Here is a 21737-nt window from a genome sequence, read left to right on the forward strand (position 1 = left end):
AATAAATTGGCAAGTCTGATGAAAATATAGAAACATCTGTAACCTTTCTTCTCTTCATTAAACCAATTAATTGTGTTTACCCATACATGATACGTGTGCTACACATATTTTGCAATGAAAATTAAATTAAAATAAGCGTGAAGAAGAGAAATAAACATTCATAACAATATTATCAGTTATGTTGGCTTTCTTCACGCGTATCAACATGTGCAAACAAAACCAATATTACCATTCGGAATCAACCATAAATATGTTCAGCTAATCAAGTAATTAATTGACGGATTATACATAATCTCCGTTGAATATGATAAATTCCCGATTTATGAATAAAAATTCACAAATTAGAATTTGGAAAAAAATAGTTTGCCTTAGGGCCGTAGTGTGTCGCCGGGGCAGATTTTTCCTTGGGGGTCCTTCTTGAAAGGATTGTTATTATGCAAAATATGTCTACCTTTTTTTGGGGCCCCTTATTCAGATCGGGGGCCCTGGGGCTGTGCCCCGGTTGCCCCAGCCTAGTTACGGCCCTGGTTTACTTGATTTTACTGTTCGCTATCGGGAGTGTCCGCTAACGGGGAGTGAAATACATTAAAGCCCTATTCTAAGGGACTGGGGATCAGAAAAGTGTCCGTTAAAGGAGGTTCCACTGTATCTTCTAAAGCACGAAAAATGAAAATTAATATCTCCGTATTTTCTTATATCCAACTGCATCAATCCATATAGTTTAGGATGTTTTGAAATTGATTAGGGGCCCATAAATTATATTGACGAAATTCCGCAGCTTTAATCAATCATTTTTTGAAACTAAAACAGGCAAATCAATAACTTCTTTCGAAATATCTAGTGAACAATCAAAAAGAAAAAAAACCCGATTCATTTCAACGTTCTTTAATTTAGATTCGTGTCTTTACGTGAGTCGCGCAGGAAGTCGCCGTAATGGTTACTTTGTCCACAGTTTCTATGTCCCTCATAGAAAGAGGGAGATATCACGTGATCCAAAAAGCCTCATTCATTTCACCAATTGGTCGAGTTGTTTTCAAAATTTTTTGCGCGGACTGCATTTCAATTCATTGCATATTTTATTTCCCGCCAATTTAATACTAATATTTGAGGACTTGATAATCTAGAAGCAAATAATTGAAAATCGAAATAATTGAAAATGTATCGAACATGTTTTTCTCACAAAAACACCATGTGTACTCATGTAATCGATATGACCAAACGTCCCGGTTTCAAGATCTTGTCCGGACGTCTGTCTATTTTGAGTTATCCCGAAAAAAAAGTTGTTCATAATTAAATACGGCATGTTCTAAGGACCCGATTTTTTCTCCATCCCTTCATTAAGACATTCCATAGCTTTTTAATGGGTAGTTAAGGCTCTAGACAGCTCAGAACACGCCAATCATAATTATAGATACCTTGACTAATATCATATGCTCAAGCGTAGGACAATATTTTGTCCACAATTAACAATATTAACTGTAAACTAGATTTATGTCGCAGTTTCATTTTATTAAAATTTGTTCACCCCGAAAGCATAAAAATATTTCACACAATTTTTGTTTTTCCAATTTTTTTTATTCAGTTTTCTTCATAAATTCTAAAACGAAAATTTTCTACAGGGAGATGGCCTCAAAATCTTCTGCAGATCGAACTTTTTCGCCAATTTTAGAGCGTCGTCACCACACAATTCTCCAATCGCATTCACGATACACGATCCAAACGTTTCATATTTTCTGAGGAAAAAAAAAAATAGATATACAGTAAAAGAAATACAGGGTGGGAGAAAAGACCATGACGCATTTTAAAAAGTTTATGAAAAATCAACCAATTGACAGTGGATCTGATCTCGATCCTCGTTGACGGTACAGTGGTGGGCGGTTGAAATTGGTTTTCCAGCTCCGAGGCGCGAATGCGAGCAGGGGTCCTCCGATTGAAAAATTTTCCGCAGAGAGCAGATCGGCTCACAACACGATACATGTTTCTTACTTTACTTCAGAAAAAGGAAGACAGATGGCAGCACGAAACAGGTGCAACTCGACAACATAAATAAGTTCGGTCCACACATACACTCAGAACACACATTACGGCATGTGCCGATTCGTTAGGAATTCGGTAGAGGAATGTGTACGAGGTGCATGTGCAGTTAAATAGTAGCAGTAAAATGCTCATCCTGGAGAAGAGTTTTTTTTGTTTCTTTTTTTGATAAATTAAAAAAAAGTTGTTAAAAATATCATTTTAGATGCCACTGTTATAAATATTTTAGCGTAAAAACACACTTTTTACAAGTCGATTGGCTGATTTTTCATTAAATTTTAAAATCTGTCATTTTACCTACCCTGTAAAATACGGCATGAAAAGCAAAATCGATTGATTCGGCCCATGATACACACATCTCATTGGTTTCATGTGCTCAAAAGCAGGCTTTCGTCCTACTTAGCAGCATGTGTATCACGGGCTTCTATTCCTTGTGAAAAACTAATGCAGGAAAGTGTTTTCTCCTTTTGGGATCGGGTGAATATTAAAGGAGTTACGTAACGTTGAAATTTTGTGGCGTACCAGTTTTCTAACGGTCAGTTGCACGCCAAACACCCAACGAAAACAAATTCTACATGCAGCGGGTTGCCACTAATTGAAAATAAACTGAAATATTCAATCCCGTTAGAAGCCAAGTTCTATTTTCTTTCACGGATTGGCGCTTTTTCCTCTTCGTGTAGAGTGATATTAACTTTGTTATTAATTGTTACCTTCGCCCCACTATATTGGCAAATTTATCGCCAGATATGTAAAGTTTTAGCCAAACGAGATTTATTGGCAAAATTGTTTTTCCCAAAATCAGCACTTTTCTTGCCAAAATGCGGTAATTTTCTTTCCTTCACTTAAGTCAAGTTTTTTCAGGGGAAAGGGTAAGGATAAATATCTGGTTTGCACAGCTTTAGCTTTCTCGATTATTCTCGCGGCTATAGCACTGCTGTGAGCTTAAAAACACCAAGTTGTACGTTTGGTGAATTTGGTATGATTCAAAGTGACGTCATCAGTTTTTAATGCGTTATGACATCGTAATTATTGGTCAAATGAAAAAAAATGAAAACACTGACCGCGAGAGGCACATATTGGTTTTTCACTGCGAATTACATGTTAGAGCCAGTCGCACAGATATACAGGAGTAGTGTTGCTGAGGGTATCGTCCCAAGGGATTGGAAACTTGCTAACGTTGTTCCGATATTTAAGAAGGGTAGTAGAGAAGCGGTGTCCAATTATCGTCCAATGAGTTTGACGAGCTCGCTCTCGAAAATTTTAGTAATTATCATCAAAAGGCAGTTTGGGAAGTGGATAGACGAGAATAATGTACTGTCGGATAATCAGCATGGGTTCAGGAAGGGGAAGTCATGTGTAACTAACCTCCTTTGCTTCTATGATCAGGTGACTAAGGCTTTGGGTCGATCAGGGTATCGATGGAATTAATAGCAAATTCGCAGATGATGTGAAGCTAATGGGGGTAATCGGGAATCAAAGCGATAGGGAGTTGCTCCAGACCAACTTAAACAGGATTGCATCGTGGCCAAATGAATGGAGCATGACGTTAATCGTTGATAAGTGCATGGTCGCTCATTTCGGTTCGAACAATCCACGGTTCTCTTACGAGTTGAATGGTGTCACTATAACGGATGCAACTAGGGTCACCAATTTGGGAATTCTCATTGACGAGCGACATAGGTGTTCTGAACATTGTTTAGCGGTGGTCAAAAAAGCGAATAGAATGCTTGGTCTCATTTTCAAAAAGGTCTCTTCGAGTTCTCCTAAAGTCATTCTTCCGCTTTTTCGAGGCTTAGTTCGTCCTGGACTGGAGTATGCTGTAAGGTTTTGGAGACCATACCTACAGAGGGACATAGACTTGGATGAAGGGGTGCAGAGAAGAGCTACGAGGGTCCTTATTGGCACACGGGGCTTGAGTTATGAAGAGAGACTTCATTTTTTGAATATGTTTACATTGGATGAACGCAGGTGTCGAGGAGATATGATCGAAGTGTTCAAAATTTTCAATGGGATAGATAGGATGGACCATGAACTTTTAGTACACCGATAATCGACTGCTTGTACAACGGGACTCCAGTATCGATTGGTGAGGAACAATGCAAGGTTATGGTGTCGCAGGGAATTTTTCTCTAATAGGGTTGTTAATAAATGGAATAGCTTACCCCCGAAGGTAGTAAATTGAAGCTATCCATACTTAGATTAAGACAACCATAAGCATTCTTTATGAACATTGTATAATATTTTATCATGTGTATATATTGTTTATAATTATATATAATATTATACATAATCGCCGAGCATTCTCGTAAGTTTGATAAATGTCCCTAAATCTATCACTGTTACCGGCAATTATGCATAGTACCAAAGCCTCGCGTCGTTGGTAAACATGATAGGCCGTACTATATGATATACGACACATGATTATTCATACATGTATTTTATCATTATATCGGAGTACGATCGTAAAATTTGTTATCATTATATCGGGGTCCGACTATATTCATCACACTTACTAGAGCCATATGAAATTTTTTTCATATTTATCATATCCCCCAATTACACTAGGGTATTATGCATAATTACAGAAAAAGGCGATAATCAAGCATTTATCAAATTTACCAACGACACTTGGTTATTATATATATTCGCCGGTAAAAGTGATAAATTTATCAAACATACCAAGACGATTGGTGAATTTGTTTATTAATTTACCAATACATTGGTAAGTTGGTATGTATGGATAATAACCGATTTATCTCTCTCTTTCTCACACTCACACACACACGCACACACACACGCACACACACACACATTCACCGTAACATGTATATCATACAGATGAATAAATAAAATATAATATTTTATACTAACGCGCATTGATTCTTCAATTTCTCTTCATCAGTGTCATCGGAATTACGGACGGAGCTCCTCGTTGGGCATCTCTCAATAAATGCACCCACGTGTTCCTTGACACATTTAGCGCCATCTATAATGTCTGGGGAAATGAAGGAATAATTAAGAAATTAATATACGTGATATAAGGGGCCGTTCAAGTATTACGTCACCATCGATGGGGAGGGGGTTTCCGATTTGCTGATTTTTGATGACAAGGGGGAGGGGGCTTTGGATAATTCTTACGTCATCAACCACTCTGTATAAAAATATGAAATATTTTTAATGGCATCTTACTCGGTGAGCCAAATCGAGAAAAACCTTTCGATAGTTTGTGGGCAATTGAAGTAACATCCCCCCCCCCCCCACTATTGATATAAGTGTCCTACAAAGTGACCTTAGTGATCTCTAAAGTTTTCGCGGATCCAAATGATATGGAAATCGTTTGGTTCGTAAATGGTAATTGGTTCGCGCGGGAAAAGTGCCTTTATGGGATTTATCATTATATGGCTTAGACGCTTAGAGAGTGGCTCGCAATAAATTTATTAAAAATCAATTTTGAATTCATAGTCTGCAAATAACATTGAAATTAGCAGAAATTGATTGCAATAACATATAAAGGTATTTTCTTTCGAAATTTTAATTTAAGAAAAAAATATTTTCTGTATTAAAAGAAAAATTTTTTGATCGTGGGGAGGGGGTCACGAGCCCCCATGCCCCCCCCCCCCCATGTACGTCTCCTATCCCACCAATACGCGTTAGAATTGTGAGGGGCAGTGCTGATGACGAAATTTTGCTGCCAAGTGGGGGGGGAGGAGGTCAGAGTTCTGCTTACTTTTGCTGACAAGGAAGGGGGGGGGGGTCAAAAATGGCTAAAAATTTGCTTACGTAACACTTAAACGGCCCCTAAGGCAATAATTTGAGTTTTGTTATGTTATTAGAGAATATTTCGATCGACAAACCTTGCTTTTCTTTCTGGCTTAGCGAACACAATTGCTGTGACATCTCGGCGACTTCTCTCAAGTTATCGAAGAATTCACTTTCATTTCTTTCACGAAAGAGGCACGTATACACGTGATCGAGCACGCACTTCGAGTAGCTCTCATTCTCTCTGGTTAAATAAAAGATCACTAAAGACATGCTCAACATCATTCAGTCACATTTAGACATACGAAAATAAAATACAATATTCTCGCAACGTGATCAACGTCTCTAATATCCAGGGGTGTTCTACAAAGGCAGCGTAAACTCTGCGGCACCAGAGCCCTCGTAACAAATGAATACCATAAAAGGTGTCCAAAGAGATAACTCCAATAGTGAGGACCTCCACGACCCGTAGTTGCATTTGCAGCATTTATGGCTTCGTGGAATCGGACCAGCTACCTAAGGGTACGAACATGGTGCACGCTGGTTTCCGATTCTGTCAGTGACGTTGCTGATTGGTTAAAGACTTGAATTTCAGGTTTTTATTAGAATTAATCGGAAACCAGCGTGCACTATGTTCGTGTCCTAACAATCGATTCCGCCAGCTTCTGGATGGTGTAAGGCGCCTGTAAAGGTACTATTTCAAGGAGGCCTAGAAAGGCATAGGAGTACCTTGGCTTGGAAATACCAGACATACCTATGCGCCATCTTTGAGCAAAAGTGTGACGTCAATGTTGTTGCTATAACCTATCTCTGTTCACTAGCCTTCCTTGTTTTGACCGATTTTCGAGACATTACACGAAGCGGCAATTTTGTCATTAGGTAAAGTGAATGTCAAGCCTCCCTCATAAGCGCCTTAGGATGGTATGGCGGTGGCTAAGGCACCTAAGAAAGGGAAGAAGACTCGTGTCGTCCTTCACTGGCTTTGTGCTGTTGCAAGTGACGTCTAATCATTAAAAAACCAGGGTAGGGAACTGCTATTGGTTATAGTGATAATACTGACGTCACCAAGGGCGTAGCCAGGGGGGGGGGGGACTTGGGGGTCTGGCCCCCCCCCCGAAATGTGAGAAAATGACCGAAAAAAGGGAAAAAGATGGCCAAATCCATTGTTCTGTCAGTTTGGTCCCCCCCCGAAATGAAAGTGGTCCCCCCCCCCCGAACGAAATTTCTGGCTACGCCCCTGGACGTCACACTTCTTTCAAAGATGGCGGATGGACCAGCCTTGGGAATCAAGAAATCTAAATCGGTTGCAAGTCGTAAGCATTATCGATTGGGGGGCAGTGATTCCTATTTCGTGACATCATAAATGTTGTTATGAATCAGAGATATGGCTTGCTTCCTAGGAAAAATTTTATCAATATGATTGATATTATCTTAATCTTACTCGGAGCGGAGAATTTTCGTTTCTTCTCCCCTTTGAAAAAAATCTCGCCACAGATCATAAAACTTCAAATTGCATTCATGAAATTATCTATTCATTCAGAAAATGGATAAGTGAAATTCAGTCAAACTCTTTTATAACGTCAATAATTAGCTTTCTGAGCTGATCACTATAGAGAATAGTGTAATGAATAATGCTTATACCGTCGAATTCAGATATAACGTCACATTTTTCGTCGTTTCATGGCGTTTTTGATACGATGAAAAGAGAATTTTCAAGAAGTTTGACGCTCCGACATACTTCTAAGTAATATGACCAGCATATGGGACAACATGTTCTCCCGTGATTATGCCCTTTCCGACTTTTCCATTACAAAAATGTCCTGTTTTCCCAGGTATTTTGAACGAAATTTCTCTTTATATACTAGAGTCAGCGATGAAGGTATTTTACATAATTTATAAATTGTGCAAAAATGAATATAACTATACATATTCATCATACTTATATTTGCCATGTTAATTTTCACCCCGTGAAATACATCTTAAACCACTGCATATTTTCTTTCTAATTTTTTCCACGAATTTCCTGCCAAGGATTATTCGTTAGCCATTTTTCGTGATTTATCTGACAGTTGCTAATGTTTTTCGGCGAGAATTGGTGATATATCTCGTATTCATGATCCCAATATACCGGGTTTTTTTTCTCTATCAAATATGATCACCCTCTAATCATAATGAAGTAACAGCTTCTCTTGTACAGCATTTGATTGCAGCTGATCATATTTTTCGTCAGAAAAGGTCTTGAAAACGGCAACCTTAGTTGCAACGACACCTAGGCCGGATCTTGAATCCTAGAACCACGCGGCCGCAAAAGGCGCCAACTGAATTGTAAAGATTTTTTAGGGTGCCAACTGAAAAAGAGCGATTTTTTATCACCAAAATATTATTCGCTTAATCTTGAAAAATGTCCAGAACTGGCCCTGACGACACCTCGGCTATAATGACAAAAATTTACGGAAAATTCAATGCCGTTATAACCGAGTTCAATTGTACAGGCAAGTATACAGGACAAATTGTATAATATATATATATATATTTTATGAGTTTCCCTCAAAAAAAAAAAATATATATATATATATTATTTTTGAGAAACTCATAAAATGAATATGAATAATTCAATGAAAATTTGTATTTGATAATCACTTCGAATACCCCTTTCTATCCATGATTTTTGTTTCAGAATTGGAAAGTATTATGCCAATTTACAAGAAATATTAGCACCGAGTCGCCAACATCTCTGGCTCTAGTCGTGAGTTACCTTCTATGTATGGAATGTTGGCATCGACATTAGGTGATGATTATTGTTAAAAATCATTCTATACCACCAGGGGTGCCACGAATGTAAAAAGTTTGAGAGTCCTCGTGTTAGAGCGCGGAAAAAACACACACACCATACTTGAGACTTACTTGCATGCTTGGTTGAACGTATCGAGACTTTTGAACAACGTGCCATTCAGGATATACGACGTCGGTCTGCACTTGTAAGTAATGATATAGGCACCTATCGCTCCATCGCAGTATTCATTTGGATCGTCAGGAAGAAATCCGGCGACGGCTGCAAAAGTTGTTCGGGTGCCCGAGGATGACAAAATTACGATTAAATTTATCACAAAAAGATCTTTTTATTTCTCATGTTCAGTTATTATTATGATAATGTTATAGCATACCTGACCCAAGAAGACTGAATAAAATCAAATACATGTCAGTCTCAGAGAGAGAGAGAGAACTAGCAAGACTAGTATCCGATAATTATGTCAGATTTTATTTCAATGCGCTTATCATGATGTTTTATCGTTCGCACATGACATTTCTGAAGCTGATAACTCATGAACGTAATAGATATCCACAGAATGCCAATTTTATCCTTGGCCCCCATGGTGCTTAAATAAGCACCCAATGGTGCTCGAATTAATGCTCACGAGTACCTTTAACATTTTTTTGGCTATTGGCGATGTCACGTATATATCGATACCGTATTTAAGATATCGATTTCTCTTATCTGTTTTTCACGAAGGAATGCGGCCTATTTTTATTTTCATTTTTAGAATATAGACAGAGCAGTTTCGAAAAAATTAAAATAACACAGTAATAAAATTAAAGTATTAAAAATAGTTACTAGGGGCTCTGATATTTGTATGTATTTGCGTATTTTTTGGCATATTTCGCTATTTTTACGTGAGAGAGAGCAAATTTTCAAAGTTTTAAAGCATATTTTGCATGTTTCATAGTTTTCGATAAAAAAGTAATTTTTTTCCCCGTATATTTTAATTCCACTTCAGACTGGTTTTTCCGGTTCCCGACGAGTGAGCGCTTTCTTCTTCTTCTTCCCCGTGTTATTCACAAAAAAGCCTCCAAAACGTACCCCCAAACCATAGCCCACTAAACAATCGGCCGTGCCCAATGTCTAGTCGGCCGTGCCCAAACCTGGGGTCCATCTACGATCATTTATTAAATGGTCAAACTCCTGTCAAACACCAGAAGTATACGTGCCTACGGATTAGCTTAGCAACCTTTTAGAAAATCGCAGTGAATGTTTGGAGTGTGACCGTGAAACAGTTAAACAGAGCGCCAGACCCATTTTTAATAATGGTCTACATCTCCTTCATCATTGTGACCACTAATGGCGTGGTCGATTAAAGGACTTCGGATAACATTTCTTTTTTTTTTTTGGAGTGTATCATTTCAACACCATCTAAAGGCCTCCGCGCGGAGGGTCGTTGCTGATTGGTAAAAAATCCTGAAAAATTCAGGTTTTTCAACCAATCGGCAACGATACTGGATTTTAGAGCGTAAAAAATATTACCCTTTTCAAGGAATCCGTCCCCCCCCCCCCCTCAGGATCACCAAAACCGCAATAAATTGAAAACCCGTGTATAAGCCGACCCCAAAAAATCCGTGCATTTTAGAGAAAAATAATTCTTATATTTTCATGCAAAATGAATAGTTCTCTTGCGGAAACTTGCAATAGAAAACGATTCAAACTTTTTAATCCATTTCTTCCGAGTCTCCAATCGTAATCCATCAGATCATAATGAGGGGTGCGGCATCTTCGTTTTTATCCTCATCTGGGCTGGCACCGCCATTGTCGCTTTCAAAGAGAATATCATCTTCAGTTCTGTTCATCGCATTGCTGATGCAACACTTTTTGAACAATCGGATGATAATTTTGGCGGAAACACAATTCCACGCCTCATGTACTCATTGGCACACAAGGTCAATGTCAGATTTCTTCAAGGCACCACTTTTTTGTAGTTTTTTTATCATCGGAACTCATCCATTCGATCCACAAATTCCTCAAATAGTCTTTGAGAGGTTTGTTGATGCTCACATCTAAAGGCTGAACAATTGATGTTAGCCCACCTGGTATCAAAGCCAATGATGTTTTCGATTTCTTTGCCTCGGTTGACATTATCGGTTGTGTGGGGTTTGAACATATCCCATACCAATAATGCCGGTTTCTCGACCACTCCTACAAAAATGACTACTGATTGCGGGGCCGATATTTTCTCATCAAAAACTGACCTATACGGTAGTTTAGGATGTTTTGAAATTGATTATGGACCCATAAATTATATTGAAGAAATTCCGCAGCTTTAATCAATCCTTTTTGAAACTAAAACAGGCACAAATGGATAACTTCAAGAAAATTTTCGAAATATCTAGTGAACATCAAAAAGGGAAAAAAAACTATTTATTGCTACGTTTCTTTAATTTAGATTTCTGTCTTTCGTGAGTCGCACAGGAAGTCGCCGTAATGGTTACTTTGTCCACAGTTTCTATGTCCCTCATAGAAAGAGGGAGATATCACGTGATCCAAAAAGCCTCATTCATTTCACCAATTGGTCGAGTTGTTTTCAAAATTTTTTGCGCGGACTGCATTTCAATTCATTGCATATTTTATTTCCCGCCAATTTAATACTAATATTTGAGGACTTGATAATCTAGAAGCAAATAATTGAAAATCGAAATAATTGAAAATGTATCGAACATGTTTTTCTCACAAAAACACCATGTGTACTCATGTAATCGATATGACCAAACGTCCCGGTTTCAAGATCTTGTCCGGACGTCTGTCTATTTTGAGTTATCCCGAAAAAAAAGTTGTTCATAATTAAATACGGCATGTTCTAAGGACCCGATTTTTTCTCCATCCCTTCATTAAGACATTCCATAGCTTTTTAATGGGTAGTTAAGGCTCTAGACAGCTCAGAACACGCCAATCATAATTATAGATACCTTGACTAATATCATATGCTCAAGCGTAGGACAATATTTTGTCCACAATTAACAATATTAACTGTAAACTAGATTTATGTCGCAGTTTCATTTTATTAAAATTTGTTCACCCCGAAAGCATAAAAATATTTCACACAATTTTTGTTTTTCCAATTTTTTTTATTCAGTTTTCTTCATAAATTCTAAAACGAAAATTTTCTACAGGGAGATGGCCTCAAAATCTTCTGCAGATCGAACTTTTTCGCCAATTTTAGAGCGTCGTCACCACACAATTCTCCAATCGCATTCACGATACACGATCCAAACGTTTCATATTTTCTGAGGAAAAAAAAAAATAGATATACAGTAAAAGAAATACAGGGTGGGAGAAAAGACCATGACGCATTTTAAAAAGTTTATGAAAAATCAACCAATTGACAGTGGATCTGATCTCGATCCTCGTTGACGGTACAGTGGTGGGCGGTTGAAATTGGTTTTCCAGCTCCGAGGCGCGAATGCGAGCAGGGGTCCTCCGATTGAAAAATTTTCCGCAGAGAGCAGATCGGCTCACAACACGATACATGTTTCTTACTTTACTTCAGAAAAAGGAAGACAGATGGCAGCACGAAACAGGTGCAACTCGACAACATAAATAAGTTCGGTCCACACATACACTCAGAACACACATTACGGCATGTGCCGATTCGTTAGGAATTCGGTAGAGGAATGTGTACGAGGTGCATGTGCAGTTAAATAGTAGCAGTAAAATGCTCATCCTGGAGAAGAGTTTTTTTTGTTTCTTTTTTTGATAAATTAAAAAAAAGTTGTTAAAAATATCATTTTAGATGCCACTGTTATAAATATTTTAGCGTAAAAACACACTTTTTACAAGTCGATTGGCTGATTTTTCATTAGATTTTAAAATCTGTCATGGGCTTTTCACCTACCCTGTAAAATACGGCATGAAAAGCAAAATCGATTGATTCGGCCCATGATACACACATCTCATTGGTTTCATGTGCTCGAAAGTGGCATGCTTTTGTGCTACTTAGCAGCATGTGTATCACAAGCCTTCTATATAATGGCTGTGGGCAATTTTGCGACTGATTTAATTCGTAGCCTAAATTCCGTTTCATTTTACTGGTACTTTGTTGGCATTGTTTCTTGGCCTTTCTTTCACCCACGGCACACTTAAAAAAATTCTGTTTCCCCTCCCCCGTCTTATCTAGGGCCCTCCTCTCATCCAGAAGAGAGGCCCTTTCTACTTATTAAATTTATTTATTAAATTAAAATAAGTAGTAAATTATTGCTATACTTGTTTTATTCTACTTTTTGGGTTCTAAAAGTTGTCACTATTTTCCTTACCGTATTGCACTATTATTTCTTCAAGCCTGTATTTCAAAGCTCTGTGTGGTCCTTTATGCATGGTGGATACTATTGACCGCCCAGTAATTACGCACGCGATCCCTTGTGAAAAAATAATGCAGAAAAGTGTTTTCTTCATTTTGGGATCGGGTGAATATAAAGGAGTTATATAACGTATTAAAATTTTGTGACGTGCCAGTTTTGTAACGGTCAGTTAGGCACCAAACACCCAACGAAAAAAAGTTCTCCATGCAGCGGGTTGCCACTAATTGAAAATGACCTGAAATATTCAATCCAGTTAGAAGATAAGCTCAGTTACTTTGTTTCATGATTAGCGCTTTTTTTCACTTCGTGTAGTGTAGAGTGATATTAACCTTGTTATTAATTGTTCCCTTCGCCCCACTATATTGAAAAATTTTCGCCAGATATGTAAAGTGTTAGCGAAACGAGATTTATTGGAAAAATTGTTTTTCCCAAAATCAGCACTTTTCTTGCCAAAATGCGGTAATTTTCTTTTCTTCACTGTTAAGTCAAATTTTCGGAGGGAAAGGGTAAGAAAAAAAAATCTGGTTTGCACAGCTTTAGCTTTCTTGATTACTCTCGGGGTGATAGCACTGCTATCAGCTTAGAAACACCAAGTTGTACGTTCGGTGAATTTGGTAGGATTCGAAAGTGACGTCATCAGTTTTTAATGCGTAATTATTGGTCAAATGAAAAAACTGAAAACACTGAGCGCGAGAGGCGCATATTGGTTTTTCACTACGAATCACATGTTAATTATTTGGCGATCGATTTTATCCAACCTGCATAGCTTTCACAGCTCCCTTTCATCTTGATTTTGTCCTGTGGCCATTCTTATACTATACTATTCCAGGGCCAATGGGGGGGGGGGGAGGAATCATATAACCCACAGGGTGAGAATCTATACTATATGGTATAGGCGATTGAGATCCGCACCAAGGCTGAACAAATTTGCATACCTGGTTGGACATGTAACCTGAAATCGTAGATGCCCGAATTAATATTTTGCACGCCCGAAAAGTATTATCAGTGGATTTATTTATTTGCGGAAAAAATAATAATTTGAAAACCAACTGATTCCCCATTGCATAAAAAATATCGAAAGTGGTATAATTTTTTTTCAGTCGAAATTTTGAAACAAATACAAAAATCCAAAAGGAATGTAGTCACCGATTGAAAACCTAAAAGTAGTCAAACCGCTAAATATAATTTTCCACGCCGGCCGTCGTCGGAAAAGAAGTCACCAAGTTATAATCCATCCCACTATAGAATTATAGCGATTTACGGAACGAGACCGGACTTGGGTCTGAGATAGGGTGGCCAGATCATGCGACTGAGAAATCGGGACAAACCCTGATAAAAAACGAGACATCATAAAAAAAAAAAAAATTCAGGGGAGCATTATAGTGTCAAATTGTTAGGCAATGGATATGAAATTTAGCATTGGTACTGAAAACCTCTGCCTTGTACGGTTTGTTTCAGTGTTATTCAATCTTTTTCTCATGTCAGACCACTGAGATTAAATAGAAATTTCCTCGAACCGGCTTGAATGGGTGAAATAATATGAGAACCGGTGAAAGAAAAGAATAGAGGGAAAATTTCCCAAAACTTTCTGACATTATATTTCCCAGTTTTATACTTTGTTATTATAAATACGAGAAACCGCTTGTCACTTATGAATGAAGCTGTGACTTATTGAATGAAAGAAAAACTATCTGTTTTAACTCTCAAAATAAAATGGTTGTTAGTTTCAAACCAATGCGCAGAACGAAAATGAACAATATGTATTATATTATGAATAGGCTGACCATATTTGTTCGAGAAAAATACGGGAAATTCGTCTTCGAAATACGGGCTAATACGGGACATTGCCAATTATCGCCAAAAATAATGCCAAAAGTGAGTAAAGTTGCCATTTCATGCGAAAATCACAGAAAAGTCGCCAATCGCGGGAAATAAATCTCCATTTGACATTGCAGTGGATTAAAATAAAAACCTTACAAATATGCGAGATGAACATTGTATTTTGTTATCGTAATTGTCATAATATATTTTCTGAGTTGGGAAGATAATTTTATTCGTTGATTTGATGAATGAAATGAAGTATAAAAAGTCAAGTTGGCTTCGTTGAAAATACGTGAAAAACCGGGGCATTTCTGTGAAAAATCGGGACAGTCAAAAAAACAGAAAAAACCGGGAGTGTCCCGCGAAATACGGGACTTATGGTCACTCTATGTATGAAACTACAATTTTCTTTTTTTTATCCTGTTTACCGGTGTAAATTTCATGCGCCAAAATACCGGTTGCCGTGTTTTTGGTTTTTAAAAAAACGTAATTTAGCAGCAAACATAGAAACCTATTATTATTATTAGGTTTCGATACATAAAATTCACACTGGTATGTGCCATTAAAGCGTATAATAGTATCACACATTTTGTGCGTTTCCATATTGCACACCGGCGTGGATCCAACAAATAACTTGAAAAATTGTAACCGATAGTTTTGCTTTTACTTGATAGGTGGCAGCAGGTTTTCCCATGTTTTTGCTGCTGAATATTTTGTTTAGAAGAGGAATGCGCAGAAATATTTTCTATAATTTTTTAATCGTTGGATATCTGATCCGCGCTCTGAGCTGGCCAGGATGATTCCTCGACATCTTTACAACCAAACCAGCTTTGCCCAGACTTGAGGCATCTAGAAAAGGAGCGGGTTCATCGTCCTCCGTCTTTGGGAAGGTAGTTCTCAGAAACTTTTGATCATTTAGTGTATATGTTCCGATAAATCCAGTTATTATACATAATCGCCGAGCATTTTGGTAAGTTTGATAAATGTCCCTAAATCTACCACTTTTACCGGCAATTATGCATAGCACCAAAGCCTCGCGTCGTTGGTAAACATGATAGGCCGTACTATATAATATACGATACATAATTATTCATACATGTATTTTATCATTATATCGGAGTACGATCGTAAAATTTGTTATCATTATATCGGAGTACGATCGTAAAATTTGTTATCATTATATCGGGGTCCGACTATATTCATCACACTTACTAGAGCCATATGAAATTTTTTTCATATTTATCATATCCCCCAATTACACTAGGGTATTATGCATAATTACAGAAAAAGGCGATAATCAAGCATTTATCAAATTTACCAACGACACTTGGTCATTATGCATAATCGCCGGTTAAAGATATAATATCTTCAGCATTTATCCAATTTATCGACGCTTGGTATTATGCATATTCGCCGGTGAAAGAGATAAATTTATCAAACTTACCAAGTACGATTGGTAAGTAAGGATAATAACGGATTCATCACAAACACATTCACCGTAACATGTATACCATACAGATGAATAAAATATATTTTATACTAACGCGCATTGATTCTTCAATTTCTCTTCATCAGTGTCATCGGAATTACGGACGGAGCTCCTCGTTGGGCATCTCTCAATAAATGCACCCACGTGTTCCTTGACACATTTAGCGCCATCTATAATGTCTGGGTAAAAAAGAAATAATTAAGAAATTAATATACTATAAGGCAATAATTGAACGGCCCCTAAGGCAATAATTTGAGTTTTTTTATGTGATTAGAGAATATTTCGATCGACAAACCTTGCTTTTCTTTCTGGCTTAGCGAACACAATTGCTGTGACATCTCGGCGACTTCTCTCAAGTTATCGAAGAATTCACTTTCATTTCTTTCACGAAAGAGGCACGTATACACGTGATCGAGCACACACTTCGAGTAGCGCTCATTCTCTCTAGTTAAATAAAAGATCACTAAAGACATGCTCAACATCATTCAGTCACATTTAGACATACGAAAATAAAATACAATATTCTCGCAACGTGATCAACGTCTCTAATATCCAGGGGTGTTCTACAAAGGCAGCGTAAACTCTGCGGCACCAGAGCCCTCGTAACAAATGAATACCATAAAAGGTGTCCAAAGAGATAACTCCAATAGTGAGGACCTCCACGACCCGTAGTTGCATTTGCAGCATTTATGGCTTCGTGGAATCGGACCAGCTACCTAAGGGTACGAACATGGTGCACGCTGGTTTCCGATTCTGTCAGTGACGTTGCTGATTGGTTAAAAACTTGAATTTCAGGTTTTTATTTGAATTAATCGGAAACCAGCTTGCACTATGTCCGTGTCCTAACAATCGATTCCGCTAGCTTCTGGATGGTGTAAGGTGTAAAAGTACTATTTCAAGGAGGCCTAGAAAGGCATAGGAGTACCTTGGCTTGGAAATACCAGACATACCTATGCGCCATCTTTGAGCAAAAGTGTGACGTCAATGTTGTTGCTATAACCTATCTCTGTTCACTAGCCTTCCTTATTTTGACCGATTTTCGAGACATCACACGAAGCGTCAATTTTGTCATTAGGTAAAGTGAATGACAAGCCACTCTCCTTCATTAAGCGCCTTAGGATGATATAACGGTGGCTAAGGCACCTAAGAAAGGGAAGAAGACTCGTGTCCTCCTTCTTTGAACTATAAACTGGCTTTGTGCTGCTGCAAGTGACGTTTAATCATTAAAAAAGCTGGGTAGGGAACTGCGGTTGGCTATAGTGATGATACTGACGTCACACTTCTTTCTCAAGATGGCGGATACCACCTTTGAGTATCAAGAAATCTAACGGTTGCCCTCACCAATATATTGGGGGGGGGGGGGGGCAGTGGTTCCTATTTCGTGACATCATAAATGTTGTTATGAATCATAGAGATATGGCTTGCTTCGTAGGAAAATTTTTATTAATACAGTGATATTATCTTAGTCTTACTCGAAGCGGGGAATTTTCGTTTCTTCTCCCCTTTGAAAAAAATCTCTCCGCAGCTATTTTAACAGATCATAAAACTTCAAATTGCATTCATGAAATGGATAACTGAAATTCAGTCAAACTCTGTTATAACGTCAATAATTAGCTTTCTGAGCTGATCACTATAGAGAATAGTGTAATGAACAATGCTTATACCGTCGAATTCAGATATAACGTCACATTTTTCGTCGTTTCATGGTGTTTTTGATACCTAACGATGAAAAAGGAAAATACCTTCATCGCTGATTCTAGTGTGTGTGTGTATATATATATATACACTATAGAATCAGCGATGAAGGTATTTTACATAATTTATAATACAAATACAAATACAAATACAAATACAACGCCACAACAGGCAAAATGCCCAACGAGGTGGCTGATAAAAAGATGCCCATAAAAATATGGATGTCATATATTTCAAAAATACAGCAACCCAATTAAAAATGCAATTAACACAAATTACAAACAATATATACACATGATAAAATATTATACAATGCCCATAAAGAATACTTATGGTTGTCTTATTCTAAGAATGGATAGCTTCTCGATTTACCCCAACATGTTTATCGTATTTCTTTTTAAACGTGTCAATTGTGTTACAATTTACTACCTCCGTGGGTAAGCTATTCCATTTATTAACAACCCTATTGGAGAAAAATTCCCTGCGACACCATAACCTTGCATTGTCCTTCACCAATCGATACTGGTGTCCCCTTGTAAAAGCAGTCGATTGGCGGTGTACTAAAAGTTCATGGTCCATCCTATCCATCCCATTGAAAATTTTGAACACTTCGATCATATCTCCTCGACACCTGCGTTCATCCAATGTAAACATATTCAAAAAATGAAGTCTTTCTTCATAACTCAAGCCCTGTGTGCCAATAAGGACACGCGTAGCTCTTCTCTGCACCCCTTCAACCAAGTCTATGTCCCTCTGTAGGTATGGTCTCCAAAACCTTACAGCATACTCCAGTCCAGGGCGAACTAAGCCTCGAAAAAGCGGAAGAATGACTTTAGGAGAACGCGAAGAGACCTTTTTGAAAATGAGACCAAGCATTCTATTCGCTTTTTTGACAACCGCTGAACAATGTTCAGAAAACTTAAGTCGCTCGTCAATGAGAATTCCCAAATCGGTGACTCTAGTTGCATCCGGGATAGTGACACCATTCAACTCGTAAGAGAACCGTGGGTTGTTCGAACCAAAATGAGCGACCATGCACTTATCTACGCTAAACGTCATGCTCCATTCATTTGCCCGTGCTGCAATCTTGTTTAAGTTGGTCTGGAGCAACTCCCTATCGCTTTCATTTCCGATTACCCCCATTAGCTTCACATCATCTGCGAATTTGCTAGTAATTCCATCGATACCCTGATCGAGTTTGTCGATAAAAAGTGAAAAAAGTATGGGGCCAAGGACACTTCCCTGAGGAACTCCACTTGTGACGTCTGTCCAACCAGAGAATTCCCCGTTCACCATAACTCGTTGCGACCTATCTCTTAACCACGATTCTATCCAATTCAGCAAGTTGCCCCCTATTCCAATCTCGTGTAAACGCTTCAAGAGTTTGCCATGTTGGACCCGATCGAATGCCTTCTGGAAATCAAGGTAAACAACGTCGACATTTTTGCTCTTACCCAAAGCCTTAGTCACGTAATCATAGAAGCAAAGGAGGTTAGTTACACATGACTTCCCCTTCCTGAACCCATGCTGATTATCCGACAATACATTATTCTCGTCTATCCACTTCACAAACTGCCTTTTGATGATAATTTCCAAAATTTTCGAGAGGGAGCTCGTCAAACTCACTGGACGATAATTAGACACCACTTCTCTACTACCCTTCTTAAATATCGGAACAACGTTAGCCAGTTTCCAATCTCTCGGGACGATACCCTCAGCAACACTACTCCTGTATATCTGTGCGACTGGCCCCAACAATTCATTAGCACCTTCCCTGAGAACCCTGGGATAGATATCATCTGGTCCTGGTGCTTTGCTTGCACATACATTTCTTAGAAGATTTAGGACCTCCACGTCTTCCACTTGAATATCGTTGAGCGTTTTATTACCCCATGCAACACCCGTATATCGAATATCATTATCTCCATTAAAAACCGACGCGAAAAAGTCATTGAAAGCACTACACATGCCTACATTGCTCTCTACTTTTGAGCCTCCTATCGAGAGGGGGCCAACTGTCCCCTTACATCCATTATTGACGTATCGAAAAAATGATTTTGGGTCAGAGCCAATGTTATCTGCCAACCTAGATTCAACTTGCTTTTTACTATCCCTTATCGCTTTCTTCAACAGTCTTCTTTTATCAGTAAACAATGATAGGTCACCTCGTCCACTTTTATACTCCCTGAATGCTCTTTTCTTTTCAAGATAAAGGTTCCGCACGCTATCCGTGAACCATAGAGGGTGTGATGTACAAACACGCTTTTTTCGAACAAAGGGTATGACGTCGTGCAAAACAGAGGACAGCTTCGTACTAAATTCTTCCCATTGTGCAAAATAAATTGTGCAAAAATGAATATAACTATAAATATCCATCATTCTTATTTGCCACTTTGATTCTCTCCCTCATCTTAAATCACTACATATTTTCTTTCTCATTTTGCTCCACGAATTTCCCGCAAAGGGTTATTCGTTAGCCATTTTTGGTGATTTGTCTGACAGTTGCTAATGTTTTTCGGCGAGAATGGGTGATATATATCGTATTCATGATCCCAATATACCGTTCTCTCTCGATCAAATATGATCACCCCCCCCCCTAATCATAATGAAGTAACAGCTTCGCTTGTGCAGCATCTGATTGCAGCTGATCATATTTTTCGTCAAAAAAAGGTCTTGAAGACGGCAACCTCAGTTACAACGACACCGCCGGATCTTTATTCCTAGAACTACGCGGCCGCAGAAGGCGCCAACTGAATTGTACCGATTTTTTAGGGTGCCAACTGAAGAGGGGAGATTTTTTGTCACCAAAATATTATTCGCTTAAACTTGCAAAATGTCCAGAACTGGCCCTGACGACACCTTGGCTATAATAACAAAAATTTAGGCAATCTTCAATGCCGTTATAACCGAGTTCGATTGTACAAGCAAGTTTACATATATAATATACAGGGGATTTTTCCCCTTTAATGCAATTTCTAATGGAATCATAAATGTGTCCAAACTATAGACAGGTTTCGACTCGAAATTTCATTACACCCTTACCGAAGCGATTTGAGATCGACATCGGGTGCCGCGAGATATTCAAAGTTCTTATCGTATTCCCAGGAGTGCCACGAATGTAAAAAGTTTGAGAATCCCCATATTATAGAGCGCGGAAAAACGCACATACACCGCGCTTGAGACACTTACTTGCACGCTTGGTTGAACGTGTCTAGACTTTCGAACAACGTGCCGTTCAGTATGTAAGATGTCGGTCTGCAATTGTAAGTAATCATATAGGCACCTTTCACTCCATCGCAGTATTCATTTGGATCGTCAGGAAGAAATCCGGCAGCGGCTGCAAAAGTTGTTCGGGTGCCCGAGAATGACAAAATTACGATTAAATTTATCACAAAAAGATCTTTTTATTTCTCATGTTCAGTTATTATTATGATAATATTATAGCATACCTGAGCCAAGAAGACTGAATAAAATCAAATACATGTCAGCCTCAGAGAGAGAGAGAGAGAGAACTAGCAGGACTAGTATCCGATAATTATGTCAGATTTTATTTCAATGCGCTTATCACGATGTTTTATCGTTCGCACATGACATTTCTGAAGCTGATAACTCATGAACGTAATAGATATCCACAAAACGCCAATTTTATCCTTGCCACCGTGATACTTAAATGAGCAACCAATGGTGCTCGACCTAAAGCTCACGAGTACCTTTAACATTTTTTTGGCGGCAATTGGCGATGTCACGCATATATCGATACCGTATTTAAGATATCAATTCCCCTTATCTGTTTTTCACGAAGGAATGCAGCCTATTT

General features: G+C 38.3%; 2 protein-coding genes across 2 annotated transcripts; both read right to left on the reverse strand.

Annotated features, from left to right (window-relative positions):
* Nucleotides 1-1560: 1560 nt before the first annotated feature.
* LOC149088990 (uncharacterized) lies at nucleotides 1561-9035 on the reverse strand. The gene is made up of 5 exons (XM_089253270.1): nucleotides 8958-9035; nucleotides 8698-8845; nucleotides 5889-6037; nucleotides 4906-5029; nucleotides 1561-1733 (listed from the first exon to the last, which is right to left on the reverse strand). Exons 1-5 carry the CDS (start codon nucleotides 8989-8991, stop codon nucleotides 1598-1600), a joined length of 591 nt encoding a protein of 196 aa, XP_089109396.1. The 5' UTR covers nucleotides 8992-9035; the 3' UTR covers nucleotides 1561-1597.
* A 2567-nt stretch (nucleotides 9036-11602) lies between these two features.
* On the reverse strand, nucleotides 11603-21514 carry LOC149088991 (uncharacterized). The gene is made up of 5 exons (XM_089251180.1): nucleotides 21370-21514; nucleotides 21110-21257; nucleotides 16521-16669; nucleotides 16281-16404; nucleotides 11603-11844 (listed from the first exon to the last, which is right to left on the reverse strand). Exons 1-5 carry the CDS (start codon nucleotides 21401-21403, stop codon nucleotides 11709-11711), a joined length of 591 nt encoding a protein of 196 aa, XP_089107306.1. The 5' UTR covers nucleotides 21404-21514; the 3' UTR covers nucleotides 11603-11708.
* Between the last annotated feature and the right edge of the window lie 223 nt (nucleotides 21515-21737).

This window comes from Pholcus phalangioides, unplaced genomic scaffold, assembly GCF_987345545.1.
Source record: "Pholcus phalangioides strain wild (caught in Gottingen) unplaced genomic scaffold, Ppha-v1.0 ptg000003l_1, whole genome shotgun sequence".
In the NCBI taxonomy this organism is placed as follows: domain Eukaryota; kingdom Metazoa; phylum Arthropoda; class Arachnida; order Araneae; family Pholcidae; genus Pholcus; species Pholcus phalangioides.